The sequence below is a fragment of the Danio rerio genome, chromosome 4 (assembly GCF_049306965.1).
Source record: "Danio rerio strain Tuebingen ecotype United States chromosome 4, GRCz12tu, whole genome shotgun sequence".
Taxonomy (NCBI): Eukaryota; Metazoa; Chordata; class Actinopteri; order Cypriniformes; family Danionidae; genus Danio; species Danio rerio.
In genome coordinates, this window is record NC_133179.1 from 64,641,030 (window position 1) to 64,655,534 (window position 14,505).

Here is a 14,505-nt window from a genome sequence, read left to right on the forward strand (position 1 = left end):
TGAATCTAAATACATTTACAATCCAGAAATATACACTTCTGATGCAGCAATTGTTCAAGACGGCAATTTATAATATAATATCAGTGCAAATCATTCAACTTATGTTATAGATTTAGCTTCAAAAACAAGCTTTTTATATTAAAGCTAATTTATATGCTTATTTAAATGCAAATTTTCATACAAACAATAATTGGAATTATTAGATAGCTGAAGTGCTTCAGTAGTCTGTTAAGTACTGAAATTAGCATGTAAGCTAACAAATGACTCATGTTCTCATTCACTGAAGACACGGGGTTTCCCATACACAGATTTATTTGTAGTAATATGGGAGTTTTCACATTATTGCATCTTTAAAGGCAACAAGTTGTGTACAGAGAGTGTAATTGTTTTCAGAAAGAAAACTTGTTTATTTTCTCAAATCAGTCCATCAAAATATAAGTGTAGTGTTTTGAAATCAAACTCTTCATTTGTTACCCAAAAACATCAAGAGTTGATCAAGTCAAAATCTCATAATCTGACACAAATCTGATCTGTGGTAACTGGCAAATGGCATTGTCTGAACAGGGCTTCAGGGAGTCTGTATCGGTCGCTCACTGTCATTGCCTTATGGCGAGTTCACACCACATGAGTTTATCCACTAACAAGTTTTGTGAAATTGCAGACAAAAGCACAAAATTGGAGGCAAATCTTTGTTTGTTCAGGCGAGTGACAATCAGACAATGTGAATTATCAAAACCATAATCTAAGGGTGTAGGACAGTGTTCCCTGCATCTCCTCAAATATTTTCTCCTCCCTAATCTTTCTAATTCTCTTTTCAGAGCCGATCATTTGTTTGGTAAATTAATTAACTATTTGCAAATGTGCACTGTGCACAAATATGGTTATCGGTGCATATTATTGTTGAAGCACATTGTTATATTTTGCTGTGTTTGGCTTAACCGTTCTTGTGTGGCTTGCCAATGTATAGATGACTCTAACAGATGAAATAAGGAAGCTGACCAAAGTTCTTACAGGGAGAAGACTTTTATTGAAGACAAAATAATAGTGTAGGTCCTCATCAGTGATGTTAACTCATCCGTCTTCAAGTACCTTAAACCAAAGTACAGTCTGTGAGACACTACTTTATAACAAACGGCATAACTGCATAACCAGGGCCAGCGCGGAGAGAGAGGGCAGCGTCCGCGACACCTGCCTTACCACCCGCGTCCTCAGTTATGTCTGCAACACCTCCCTCACCACCCGCGTCCTCAGTTATATTCGCGCATAGGCGACAGAATAGAGGGCGGTGTCCATGACACATCCCTCAGCACTCGCGCGTCCTCAGTTATATCCGAGCATAGGGCGGCAGAAAAGAGGTACACGATACCTTGCTTCATTTTCATAACCGGTCACTTTCGTTTTCACATTGGGGTTTAGGGCGGCGTGACTGTCCTCTGCCTAGAGCGGCAGTTCAGCTTGATCCGGCCCTGCATGTAACCAATAACTGAGGTAAAAAAAAAAAACTCTGGTTATTTATAGTGAGTTTGGAATCATCTGATTGGTGAATCATGGGTTAGCTAATGCTGGACCAGCTGTGGACAATCATAAGCATGTGATCCTCTCAAAAGTAGTTTATAAAAAAACTTCACTTGAATGAACAGCCAAGCTACATGAAAAAGCTGCTGTTTTGAATATACCTGTGTTTCTGTGGACAAGGCCTCATTTTTCAGGACTCTGCTCTGCATTGTGAAGCTTCAAGTGAGCGCTGAGACTTCTTTTATGGGTAAAGCCCTTTCCAAACTCATTGCATCTAAAACGATTCTCTCTTGAGTGGGTCTTCATGTGTCGCCTAATGTAGTCTTTGCGTGTGAGTTTAATTCCACACTGATCACATGTGAACACTATGGTTCCAGTGTGACCATTCATGTGGTTCATGAGGCTAGATTTGGTTGAGAAGCTCTTTCCACACTGAGCACATGCAAACGGGTTCTCTCCGGTGTGAGTTCTCATGTGGTGTTTGAGTGAGCTTTTATATGTGAAACTTTTACCACACTCTGTGCATGTGTAAGGTTTCTCTCCAGTGTGAATCCTCATGTGGATGTCAAGGTTTTGTTTTTTAACAAAACTTTTCCCACACTGTGTGCAAGTAAATCTTTTCTCTCCAGTGTGAGTTCTCATGTGGACTTCAAGATTGCCATTTTGCTTAAAACTCTTTCCACACTGAGGGCAAGAGTAAGGCCTCTCCTCAGTGTGAATTCGCATGTGCATTATCAAGTTTCCTGCATGATAGAAGCTTTTTCCACACTGTTGGCATGTGTACGGCCTCTCTCCAGTGTGAATTCTCATGTGGGTTTTAAAGTTTTCTTTTTTACAAAAACTCTTTCCACACTGTTCACAGGTGTAAGGCTTCTCCCCAGTGTGAATTCTCATGTGCACTGTTAAGTTTCCTATAGTATAGAAGCTTTTTCCACACTGTTTGCAGGTGCAAGGTTTCTCCCCTGTGTGAACTCTCATGTGAACATCAAGCTTTGGCTTTTGACTAAAAGTCTTTCTACGCTGTTTACTGCTGAAATTACACTTAGATTTGGATTTCCGAGGTCTTCCACGTGATGAAGTCTTTTTAGTCAGTGTGGGTTTTTCATCAGCCATTATGTCTTGATGTTTCTCTTCCATTTCATTGCATTGATGAGTCTCTTCTTTCAGCACCATCAGGTCTTAAAAAACAACAAAAAAGTGAACTTTAGAATGAAGGCTCAAAGCGACAAGCATTAAATGGATATTCACCCACAAATAAAAATAACCAATTAACATTTACTCTCCGTCATGTGGTTTTAAACATTTCCTTTCTTTTGAAACACAAAGGAAGCTTGCATTTTTTTTTACAATATCTTGTGCTCAAAAGAACCAAGGGATAACTTATTAATGGAGAGTAATGGAGAGTTTTTTTTTTTGTTTTTTTTTAACAAGATGTAAAATAAGTCTTTGGTGTTCTCAGAATGTGTCTGAGGTTTCGGCTCAAAATCAGATCATATACCTTGCAGAATATTTCATTTTGGGGGTCAGAGAAAAACCAAGCTGTTTTTGTGCCTGTGGCTTTAAATGCAAATGATCAAATGCACTCGCTTTAGATTACTCAGGTTGTGTTCCCTTATGTGTATCTTCCACTGGATTTAAACATTTGTAACTTGCTTAGAAGACCCGATTGAGACAAATCCTGCATGTTTATAGCTAGTACGCATAATTCAGCTTATATTAGTGAGTTTGCATTATTGTAAATAACTTATGCAAATGTTTCCCAGTACTGGTTTGCAGCTGGACGGTATCCGCTGTTGAAAACATATGCTTGATAAGTTGGGGGTTCATTCCACTGTGGCGACCCCTGATAAATAAAGGGACTAAGCCGAAGGAAAATGAATGAATGAACTTGTGCAAAAGCTTAATGCCACGTTTGCTGTAAACTGTGATGAGGAGATGACATCCCAGGTGAAAAAAATATATAATTAAATGCAATTAAAATAGACTTAAATACCCGCAAATACATTTTTAGTACATTGTTATTTTTTGTGTTAAATAAAAGTTTGATGGTTTTACACTATAAATATACTAAATAAGTATGTTTATACTTCAGTAGGACTTTAGTACACTTGACAAAAGTATACCAAATACGAGTAATACTTAAATAAATTTTTAGTGTACTACAATAAAGTACACTACAGAAAAAAACACCCAAAAGAGTTTTAGTAGTGTGTTTTTCAAAAGTGTGCTTTAAATGCTTTAAACATTAGTTGATTTTTAGTACAATGTTTAAGTTTAACATAAGTTAATACATAAAAAATCTATTAGTAATGTATTATAGTAGAAGTACATTTTCCCAAAAGTTGTACTTAAGAACACTTAATGTGAATGCAATTATCACTAACACTTAAATTGATTTTGAGTGTGGTAATCTTACCAAAACATTATTGTCTTGAAGTATGTGTGTGTTGTGGGTGAAGGAATGATCAGGAAAGCCAATAATGGGCATGCAGAAGGGATGATATGTTTGTGTATATCCAGTGTAGTCAATAATATGATAATCTAAGGAAACATATGTTTTATATTGCATATTCTAAAATTGTTCTGGACTGTTTATCCTTCTACTTAATTATCTTTTGTCTAACCAATTACGTGAGGATGTCTAAACAATCTAATGACAAAGGTTTGTTGACTCTGTTAGCATAAATATCACTGTATCCTGAATGTAAGGAAGGTCGACCTGTGGAGCTCATGGAGAGTGCTGAAGCTGATTTCTTGCTGTCAAAACTACAAAAAAAGTAATTAAATTTCCTTCTATTTTATTTCATTCCTGACTCTTTTTTTTATTCATTGCAACTGGTCTTTCACTGTTCTTAAAATGTACTTAATACTAATTTTTAGTACATTAAATACAAAATTAGTTTGGGAAAATAGAGCACTTTTAATACAGTATTTAGCACACTTTTTTTTTTACAATTTGTATATTCTTTTAATATAGTACTATTATACTTTAAATTAGTCATAAATATATTTAAATGTTTAAAAGTAGGGTTCCAGTGTTTTTCTAGTTGTAACTAAATATATATTTTTAAAAATACAGATATAGTATGTTAAAAGCACATTTTAGATCAATTTCAGTGTGTCTCAAAATAGCACAGTTGAGTGCACTTAGATGGTGTTAAGTTTATCTTAACATATACTTAATACTATCTTTTAGTACATTAAGTACAAAATTAGTGTGCGAAAATAGAGCACTTTTAGTACATTACTGAAAAAAGTGTACTAAGTATACTTGAAGTGCATTTTAGTGCACTTTTTTCTTTTTTTTTACCTGGGCAAGCAAAGAGATCTGCATGCTGTAGGCTATTACATAAATGCGAACTCAACTTTTAATACTGCAGTCACAACATTTGTCATTGAAATAACGCCACAGGTAGTTGGTAGATCTGTGTAAAAAAGGCCTGCCGCTACAGCTGGAAAAAAATCCTAAAGGAAACACTGATATAACTCATGCAAATGCTTCTCAGTACTGGGTTGTAGCTGGAAGGACATCCGCTGTTTAAAACATATGCTAAAAAAGATAGTGGTTCATTCCACTGTGGTAACCCTTGATGAATAAAGGGACTAATGCTGAGTTCAGACTGCATGATTTTCAAAATATTCGTGTTACGGATGTTTTTCACACTGCATGACTATCTGGGTTAGTGTTTTGTCACTGCTTTGTTTACACTGCAAGATGGATTGGCGACAGGGAGTTTTACACTGCATGACTTTACAAAAGGACAATCACAGACAACTTTGTCCAAACTATGTCTCACAGCCAAAAACACGTGGTATATCTTTTGTTATTAACTACATAATGAGAAAGAAGCCTTTAATGGGGTAGAAAATGTATATATTTGCTCCTCTGGCATGGTTTCCGCTACATTAATTCTTCCATGGCGGGGCACCATGACTAAATTCATCCCGCCACGGCTACATTACAGCTTCTCATTCAAAACATTTAATTTTTTTAATAGCCAGTAATAACGTATTAAACGTCAAAACGTATTAAAAGGTTGAGTGAATTATAACAGCGTGAACTTCTCTGTAATCGTAGTAGTGCTGTGTATTATTTGTTTAACCCGTTAAGAATAAGTGCTGACAGACTGACTGGCTGACTGACAGATGCGTGAGGCCAGCAAACACGATCTATAGCCGTTTCACTTTACTTCAGGACGCATTAATATCGTTCTGTAGGTCTATTAGAGACATTCATAAATGTACAAGCAAAGAGATCTGCATGCTGTAGGCTATTACATAAATGTGATCTCGACTTCTAATACTGGGGTCACGACATTTGTCATTGAAATAACACCACAGGTAGTTGGTAGAGCTGTCCAAAAAAGGCCTGCCACTACAGCTGGAAAAAATCCTAGAGGAAACACTGCCTGGGTTGTGAAGGGAACTAGCAATTTCTCTTCAACTTTTTCCTTTTTCGGCCCAGTTGAGCCAAAGGAAAATGAATGAATGAACTAATGCAAATGCTTAATGCCAGTTTGCTGTAAACTGGAGTAATGAGGAGATAGCAAGATGACATACTTTGCAACTTGTTTTCATTCACTTGTACTTTTGTCTTTGTTTTATTGTCTTTGTGCATGTCCCAAGGCTTAGCTGAAGACCTACATGATGACATTTTATATACCTGACAAGATGCAGAAATGCCATCAAAAAAAGGTGACCTGCTGTTTGTCTAATCAGGGACAGTGACAACATAAATATACAAATAATAATGTTTACCCGGTGGTTGGGAATGTGTAATGTCTGTTAATGAACATCTAGGATTATTTGTTAGCCCCTGGTATAGCATGAGGAGAGTGGAACGTGCTTACAGATAACCAAGGATTTTGTTATTCAGAGTGGGAATGACCCAGGATTCTCCATTTGAAGTGTGAAAAGCCCTAAGAATACTCAGCATCAGTTCTCAGCATAAACAGAGCACAAAGACAAACAGCGACATACAAAAATTGTCAATCATGTCATAGCAGTGACCTGATCTCATATGCTAATGTTTTAGAACTTCCAATTCAAGTGCCTCTTGGAGAAATGACCAGGAATAATAAATGGCAGAAAACTAACACTACTTGCTCTGCAAACAAGTGTGTTCATGACTATACATACAAACAAAAATAATAAAAATAGAAATTTTGACTTTGCAACATTAAGCAGCATTAGGCAAGGGCTAGTATAAGATTCTAATTCTAATAACCTTGAATAAAAATATCAGTTTCATGGTACTGTGATTACTGCTCTAAAATGAATATTTTTTAATATGTCTGGGTAAAAAAACAAACAGTTTTCCCCTTTGAACACAATGTATTTTCTTTTGAGAAACTTTAAAATTATTTTGGAGCAGTAAACATGTCAGGCTGAATAATTCTAATAAATCATTGACTTTTGCTGTCTTCATTAGTTTTAGAAACACAGATTAATTATAAAATGGCATCTTTTGATATCTTTTCTGCTGGAGATACTGTTGTCCTGAAAAACTTAAAACATAAAAACCTTACATATACAGTAGTAATGATATAGCAGAATATTTTGTCAGCTTTATACCTTGAAAATTGTTATCGTCCCATGCCTTAGCAGCATAACACTGTTTTTAGGATCTAAAAATTAATTCTTTAAATAAAGTCTCAAGCAAAAAGATTCCAATGTCTGCTGGTACACTGTTAAAAATTGTCCCGTTAAAAAACAGTAAAATACTGGCAGCTGCAGTTGCCAGCAATGTACTGTTATTTTACAGTATGTTGCTGTAAAAATACATGGACTACATTGATTTACACAATACTCAAGTGAACTCATTTTGCTCACTGAAAGCAACTGCCTCAACTTGGTCAACTGCTGAATGAGTTTATGAAGTAATGTGCTATATATGCTTAGAAGCATACTTATAATGATAACTTGTTTTAGTTAATTAGAAAAGTTCGGTTTAACTCTAATGTCTTATTTTTCACAACAGCACACATACATGTAAATCTGGAATCACCAGAGAGATTCTGACTGCATCAGCAACTAAACAGCCGCTATATTTAAATAGAGAAACATGCAGAATAACATCAGCAGTTCATTGTTCATCTTTAACTCATACACTGGCTCTACTCTCCTCCACAACGGTGACAGACAGAAGAAATTAGCTTCAGGTTTTACAGTAAAATACTGTTTTTTCCTTGATTTAACGGTAATCTACTGGCAGCTGTGGTTGCCAGCAATATACTGTTTTTTTACAGTCTACTTCCGTTGTGTAAATTAACAGTATATTACTGTTAAAATACATTTTTACACTGTGTTTTTACCTCTCACACCTTTAACCCTTTAAACCCCAGAGCATATACTTCAATTTTAATTGAAGTGTCCACACTACTGAGTGTTCAAGAAACATGTAGCAAAGCTGAAGTAAATTCATTAATTAACTGACTAATTAAATGATAATTGAGGATTAACAATGAACAAATGAAGAAATACTAAAGGGAAAAAAACAAGAACAGAACATACAAAACTTTAGTCACAGCTTTATAATGAAATAACCTGAAGAACAACAAATGATTAAATCATTTAAATGATCAGCGGATGATTAAACAACTCTACAAACATCCTCACCAGCTACACTTATTACTTAATACATGTATTTTTGTATAACATCTACTAAAGTTCTTCTTAACAAAAAGTTAAAGTTTTACGTCACCATCATGGAGAACAGAGTTTGCTTTAGTTGGGCTCTTAGCCCTGTCATTTTTAACATTTATATATCTTGGCTGCTGCAATTGTTAAGAACTTTGTTTAAAAAGCTCCTTTGTTGTGGCAAGCCAGCCAAAAACCTAAATAAGATCTGGTGATGTTCATGTTGCTATTAAATGGCAGAGTCTGTTCTCATTTAGTATTATAAAATTTACTGCTCCTATTCAATGTTAAATCTATTGTTTTACATTGTATGTCTATATATGGCAATGATTTCTGGAAGTTTTTAAGAATATCTTGGACAATAACACTGCTCTATGGTGTGAATCGCACTCAAAGAGACATCAATAATCAGCATATGAACCTCAATAATGGTGACAACTAACAAAATTAACAGTTTAACTGTTCAATTTAACGCAACCGAAAGTCTAAACATAAACAACAGCAGAATCAAACACAAATAAAGAAAACTGTTAGACCATTATACAACATTTGTTTATACCGCAATGCATGCTGGGATATTTGTACCGTACCACTCCCAGCATGCATTGCAGCATGAAACATTTGAGATGTTACCATTGTTGAGATACAAGGTCAGATTCATCAGGTCTGAGTGTGTATTTGTCATAACTGAACTGTTTTTATATATTATTTCTTAACTGTTAAGTAATTACAGAGGTATCTTTTCTGTTTCCACTTCTCATTATTTAAATCAATAGCTGCAACTAAGCATAAAATCTATTGCATGAGACCCTTCTTCCAGATTTATAACAAAAACAATTATCAGAACTAATTTCAGACAAATAGATTTCTCTATTTATTGACTTTCCAACTTGATTGCTATAATACAAGCATTTTGTTAACTCTTTATTATAGTAATTGGAGAGTCTGAATTAATAAGTTCAAGGGTGAAGAGCCCAACTAAACCAGCCCCTCACTCCATTACGGTGACACAAAAAACACCTTAATTTCTGTTGGATCTCAATGAGAATAGTATGGAAGTCAAATCAGTCAGTAATAAGTGTGTGTCTGCTGTTGTTTGTAGAGTTGTTTAATGATCCTCTGCTGAGACTGAAGCTGTTTTATTTTATTTGATTTTATTTAATGTTGTAACTCAAGTCACTGTTTGTGTTTCTTGTTTATTTTCTTCAGTAATTGAGATTATTAACAGCAGGTGTTCATCAGTGTCTGAATTCACTCATTAGTGTTCATTAAAACTGTCAGGTGAACTATATTAGTTAACTAGTGTATGAAATAGTGAACAAGGACACAAAGTGTGATTTTAAACACAGACTTCAAAACATCGAATCTGAACTCTGTTAGCTCACAGTTTTCTGCAGTTGGTTACTTTCTCGAAAACAAAAATGTTACCCAGAATGCACTGTTTTTAACAGAATATTACTGTTTTAGTTAAAAAACATTATTTTACCGTAGAATCTGACCGTTTTTTAACAGCAATTTTTTACAGTGTACACAAAGAATATGGTCAAAATTCTAATAAACTTTACACTCAAATGTTTGCATATCATCAGCATGCTGTAATCCATTTCTTAAGCAGAAAAAGTCATTTTTAGACTAGTTTGTTGGCCAGTTGTAGTCAGTGCAATGCTAAACGTTATTGTTCTACTATAATTTGTTTATTTTGCCTCATGTTGTCCCAAAACATCATCAATATAGTTTACTGTACAATGTTTTATAATAATTAATTATTTTAGTGTCCATTTCATTCAGCATGTTTAAAATTGTGGGCATCCACGTTTTTGACATGCTTTAAACCAGGGTTTCTGCAGGTTTCACCAAGTTAAATTTAGGACTTTTTAAGACCATTATGAGTGAAAATTTATACTCATGAAGGGCTAAAAGCTAAGGAATTTTTCAAATGGCCCAGATGAAAATGGTTTTTATTTGCCCTTAAAGAATATTATGATTTTAATACATTTAATAATACAATAATAAATGAATAATATAAAATTACAATATTTTAGATATTTCTTAGCAAAAGATTTTAAATATTGTGTAAAAATAAGCCTTTACTTGTATCCATACACTTTTTCCCAACATAAACTTTGAAAAAATACAAAAAAAATTAACAAATGTTTTAAAAGTTTTTAAAACCATAATAAACTAAATCTATGCACAACAATCTGTCCAGGTCAATGTCCTCAGCAGTAAATACACGGATCACATTTAAACAAATGTTATTGTAAAAGAAATAATTAAACTATTATGATAAACAGAGTAAAAATGTCCTTTTTTAATTAAAAAGTTGAAAGTTTTATTGAGATGGATTGTTGGTGATTGTATGGGTTTTGGCCAGATTGGGTAGTAAATCATGAACAAAGGAAAATGAATTTTTGTTTTAAAAAGATTTAAGACCTACAACACAATATTTCAGAAAAATTTAAGACTTTTTAAGGCCTAAAATTTAGATTTTGGAATTTAAGACATTTTATGATTCGCGGAAACCCTGTTTAAATACAATAGCCCTGGTAATTAGTTATTATAATAATGTGGTTCTAACTCTGATACTATAAGTAACAACCAGTAACAACTACTAGAAACAAGTTTAAACCCATAAAGAATTTGGTAAAAAAAAAAAAGGAATTTACAATAATACATAAAATAATGACAAAAGACATGAGAACAAGTAACAAGAAAGAAACTTATTCCTGTCTTTATATAAGTGCTTATGTGCATTTAGGAGAACTAGGCAGTACACTCAGGGCTGCAAGATGGATTTAATTTAGTATTCTTATTATTAAAATATATCTGAATGAGGATCAAATGACTGAGTTGGTCTTTGAGAATAAAAACGAACCTGTTTGTTCCAGCAGATCTTCCTGTTTGACTGTGAATGTTTCTTCAATCTTCAAATCTTCACTCTCCTCTTTAATAAACGCCATCTTTATAACAGTGTGGAGATCAGTCGCTCAAGCAGGAGTTTTTCTCTGTGTTTGGACACTTTATCCTGTTTAAAATAAAAAAAAAACATTGAACAGAAACAAAATAACTTCTCTTTAAAAGTGTCTTCATATGAGTAATCAACAAAAAGAAATCGGGTAAAACGTTTCTTTAAAACACTTATTACACACTTTATCCAAACAATAGCTCTCAAATAATGAGAGATTATAGATTATAGAAATAGTATGTTGTATAAAAAGGTAAAATAATATTTCCAACAGCAGGAACATAATTTAAAATCGTCTAAAAAACCTAAAACTTCAGAACTTTAACTTTTAATTGGTTTATATCTGTAAACGTTTTAAAACAAACCTTACTCCAGTTGAACCATAGCGCAGATGCGGCGCCGCCTGATGACGTCACAGGCTACGCCAAAATAAAAGTCTTTTTTTTTTTGTTTAGCTTTTTTGCCACTTACTGTTGCATTCATGACTTATTGATACATTTCGCCCATCTTTTTCTCTTTACACTATATCTGCTCTCTCTCTCTGTCTCTCTCTCTCTTTCTCACACACAAACCTTCCCAGATAGCAAACCAATGTTGATTCAACGTCGAATAAGGGGTTCGGGGGAGAAGAGACTTTCCTGAGGTACATTTAAAGTGCTTTTAAAACGTATAAAATGGCAAGAAATATAATAATAATAAATAATAATAATAATCTCACAATTATTAAGAGAGGAAATAGCTATGAAAGGAAAATAGATTATTGTAGCCACACTGTTTGTTTTGTGTCTACACAAATCCATTTTGTTAAAGGGGTGGTCCAGAATGTTATTTTTAAGGCTTGGTTGTGTTAATAAGATGCAAAGCAATGTGTGCTCATGTTTAACTTGAAGGAAATCGTGTTATTTTTTCATAAATCTCACTTTGATTATACACAGCTACTCAGCTAACATGAAAACGACTGTCATATTTCCTAGTTTCTCTAAAAGGCCCACCCTCAAGTGACTCTGATTGGTCATCATCATAATATGCTGTGATTCGCCGATCGGCTCCACGTCACGCCCTGACAAGCACGCGCGTTTTGTGTAATCAGTCAGTCAGTCAACACGTGTCTGTAACGAGTGAAAATGGGATGCGGCTCCTTTAACTGTTTCTGTGCCTTTTAGTGTGTTTATGCGTGTATACGATGAAGTATCTGTAACACGAGAAGCGCATGTGCGCGGGAGAGATTTTTATTGTTCTTTTTCTCTCATGCTCGGATTAAGTTATTTTCTATGGTGACAGAATAAAGCACAAGATGTGAGATGAGACCTTTGTGAGCCTGGATTGATTTGTTTTTGATGTTACACTCCAGTTGGGAAATCATTGCTGTATTTTTTTTAAATCAACGCGTTACAGGACGTCTTTCATGCATATGCGGAATATGCCTGTGTAAGTAACATGAATCGTTCACATATCTTTTGCGACTTTATTGTCCGAGTTGTAAAACGCATAGCAAAGCTGCCTATAGAGAGAAACTGCCGTCTCCCACAGAGAGACGCAGGTGCTGGCCAAGAGTGCGTGTATGTGTATGTGTGCGTTTACAGCCGTTTGATAAATATAGATTTGTAACGTTAGCTAAGTCGTTAGCGGTTACCATAATTTCCCGTTGTTTACATCTTTGCTACAACACACCGTTAAAGTTAGACACTGTACATGTCATGATCAATTTTAACAAATAAAAACACTTACAGGTCATGACTCAGAGTTCACAGCGTCTCCTTGCTCCATCTTTGAGGAGATTTTAACTGAATCCAGCACTGAACTGGGAGAGATTCTGGAAGCTGTGTTTTGTCAAATCATGCTTGCTGTGTATTTTATAGTTCTCTGGAACATAATTAATATTGAACTGTAAGCACTTCTGTGTTTGGGTCGTGTCATTTGGAAGCCCAACAACAGAAACAGAACAGCTCTGTGGAAACAGCAGGATGGCATTTCTCTCTCTGCAGTAACGTTACAGCGCCTATGGCCACGGCCTTTACCTGCGCAGTGTGGGATGCGCAATAACGAACTTTTGTGATCTCACAGGGGGCGGAAGTATTTTTTGTAGTCCCCAAAATTCGTTAATTGTAGGCGTTGCTAAGCTAACTCTGTACAAATCAAGGTCTCCCTTTGCATTAAACTTTGAATATTTTACATTCAGAGATGCTGTTTATGTTCACACAGCTACATTACACATCAACTGAAGTTTAAAATATAATATCGTAGTGGACCACCCCTTTAAATGTGTGTGCTGTTCTAATCAGACCCTCATACATACTAAATATTATACAAGCTGTGCTAGACTTCATAAAGAAAGATTAGAGCATAGTTGTGAAAGCAGTAATTTAATTTTTGAAAATCAAATTGAGGTCTATGAAACTGATTTTACCAAACTGTAAAAATATTATTATAATACTCACTCCTGTACAGCAGGTGGCGGTATTCAGCTTTACGCTGCTCTCTAACTCGCCACACAACCACAAGAAGAAAAGAAGAGCTTATCCAGGTATGTGTTTCTTGTCTTCTCCGTGTCCAGCGTTTATAATAGAGCAGCAGTTTGTTTTACATTCGCACATTCTGACTTTCTTCTTAATAATATAATTTCATGAAAGTATTATTTTCAAACTCTAAATAGCGAAATCATATTAGCAGCCAATGACTATCAATGTACAACATTGTTCACAGTTTAATAAACAGTGTTTTCAAGTCATGCTTGCATCCTAATTCTGATCGTATATTTAAAAGTAACATAATAAACAATATAGAGACTTCTAAATGAACGAATATGCGAATATAAAACCAACTTTACCTCTATCTCATTGTTTCCTTAAAGCTCTGCTAATATTTGCATTGGTGGTGTTTTAGCTGCAGTATGGCAGAGGAGCGAGTAAAGGACTCTCTCTCAGAGAAACACAGGTATTGACTCTGTTTTTACACCATTATTTCAATACTTTCTCAGAAAAACAAAGACCAACAACAATGTTATATGTGTTGCTGTTGCCTGATCACATGATGGCCAAAGCTTCAGTTTACAGCTTCAGGAAACGTGTTTAGATCATTCTAGATTACAGACAGCTCGATCTGGTGTCATATTTACCAGAGCTGAATATGTGTCATGCAGAAAGTTTCAGCTTATAGAGGACAGGAAATGAAAATCAACTAGAACTTCATTTAATAAAAAAGGTGCATGTTAAGCTTACAGTTCAGATTATATTAATTTCTATAGATACAAAGTAATGTTTTGTGTTTTAGATTTCCTCATCTGGTTTCTGTGTTGAGTTTTTTTACTTAACAGTTTCCATTACAGGGTTTAAGAGTCAAATGTGTTTTTAAATGAAGCTGAAATTGTGCAGAATGAGAAAGCAGCA

General features: G+C 34.7%; 2 protein-coding genes across 25 annotated transcripts in view; one reads left to right on the plus strand and one right to left on the minus strand.

Annotated features, from left to right (window-relative positions):
- Window positions 1–294: 294 nt before the first annotated feature.
- si:ch211-226o13.2 lies at window positions 295–13,173 on the minus strand. Of its 5 annotated transcripts, none has more exons than XR_012402599.1 (4): window positions 11,490–11,540; window positions 11,030–11,179; window positions 1,456–2,693; window positions 295–793 (listed from the first exon to the last, which is right to left on the minus strand). XR_012402599.1 is itself a non-coding variant. In XM_005161507.6 (3 exons), the coding sequence occupies exons 2-3, from the start codon at window positions 11,112–11,114 to the stop codon at window positions 1,699–1,701; spliced, it is 1,080 nt and encodes a 359-aa protein (XP_005161564.2). In that variant the 5' UTR covers window positions 11,115–11,179; window positions 12,848–13,173; the 3' UTR covers window positions 295–1,698. The 5 variants fall into 5 exon arrangements, 3 of the variants coding, with proteins under 3 accessions (XP_005161564.2, XP_073804848.1, XP_068076195.1); XR_012402598.1 differs by having other exon boundaries at window positions 11,485–11,540; XM_005161507.6 differs by lacking the exon at window positions 11,490–11,540 and adding an exon at window positions 12,848–13,173 and having other exon boundaries at window positions 295–2,693.
- LOC101885873 (NLR family CARD domain-containing protein 3) overlaps window positions 12,281–14,505 on the plus strand; it is a 33,790-nt gene continuing 31,565 nt past the window's right edge. For 12 of the 20 annotated variants that reach the window (XR_012402487.1, XM_005161503.6, XM_073948252.1 and 9 more), the window contains exons 1-3: window positions 12,281–12,547; window positions 13,568–13,643; window positions 14,003–14,053. Coding sequence is in view for 11 of the 20 variants with exons in the window: in XM_005161503.6 (XP_005161560.3) it covers window positions 14,010–14,053 (44 nt within the window). In the remaining 9 variants the exon portion in view is untranslated. The remainder of the gene's footprint in view (window positions 12,548–13,567; window positions 13,644–14,002; window positions 14,054–14,505) is intronic. The other 8 variants (XR_012402488.1, XM_073948248.1, XM_073948255.1 and 5 more) reach the window with 1 other exon arrangement.

Excerpts from the sequence above, each read along its gene's own strand:
- si:ch211-226o13.2 (XM_005161507.6), bottom strand. The coding sequence starts at position 11,114 with ATGGCGTTTATTAAAGAGGAGAGTGAAGATTTGAAGATTGAAGAAACA. Across the intron at positions 2,694-11,029 it reads AGATCTGCTGGAACAAACAG|ACCTGATGGTGCTGAAAGAA; the intron begins GTTCGTTTTTAT and ends TTGTTTTTTAAG.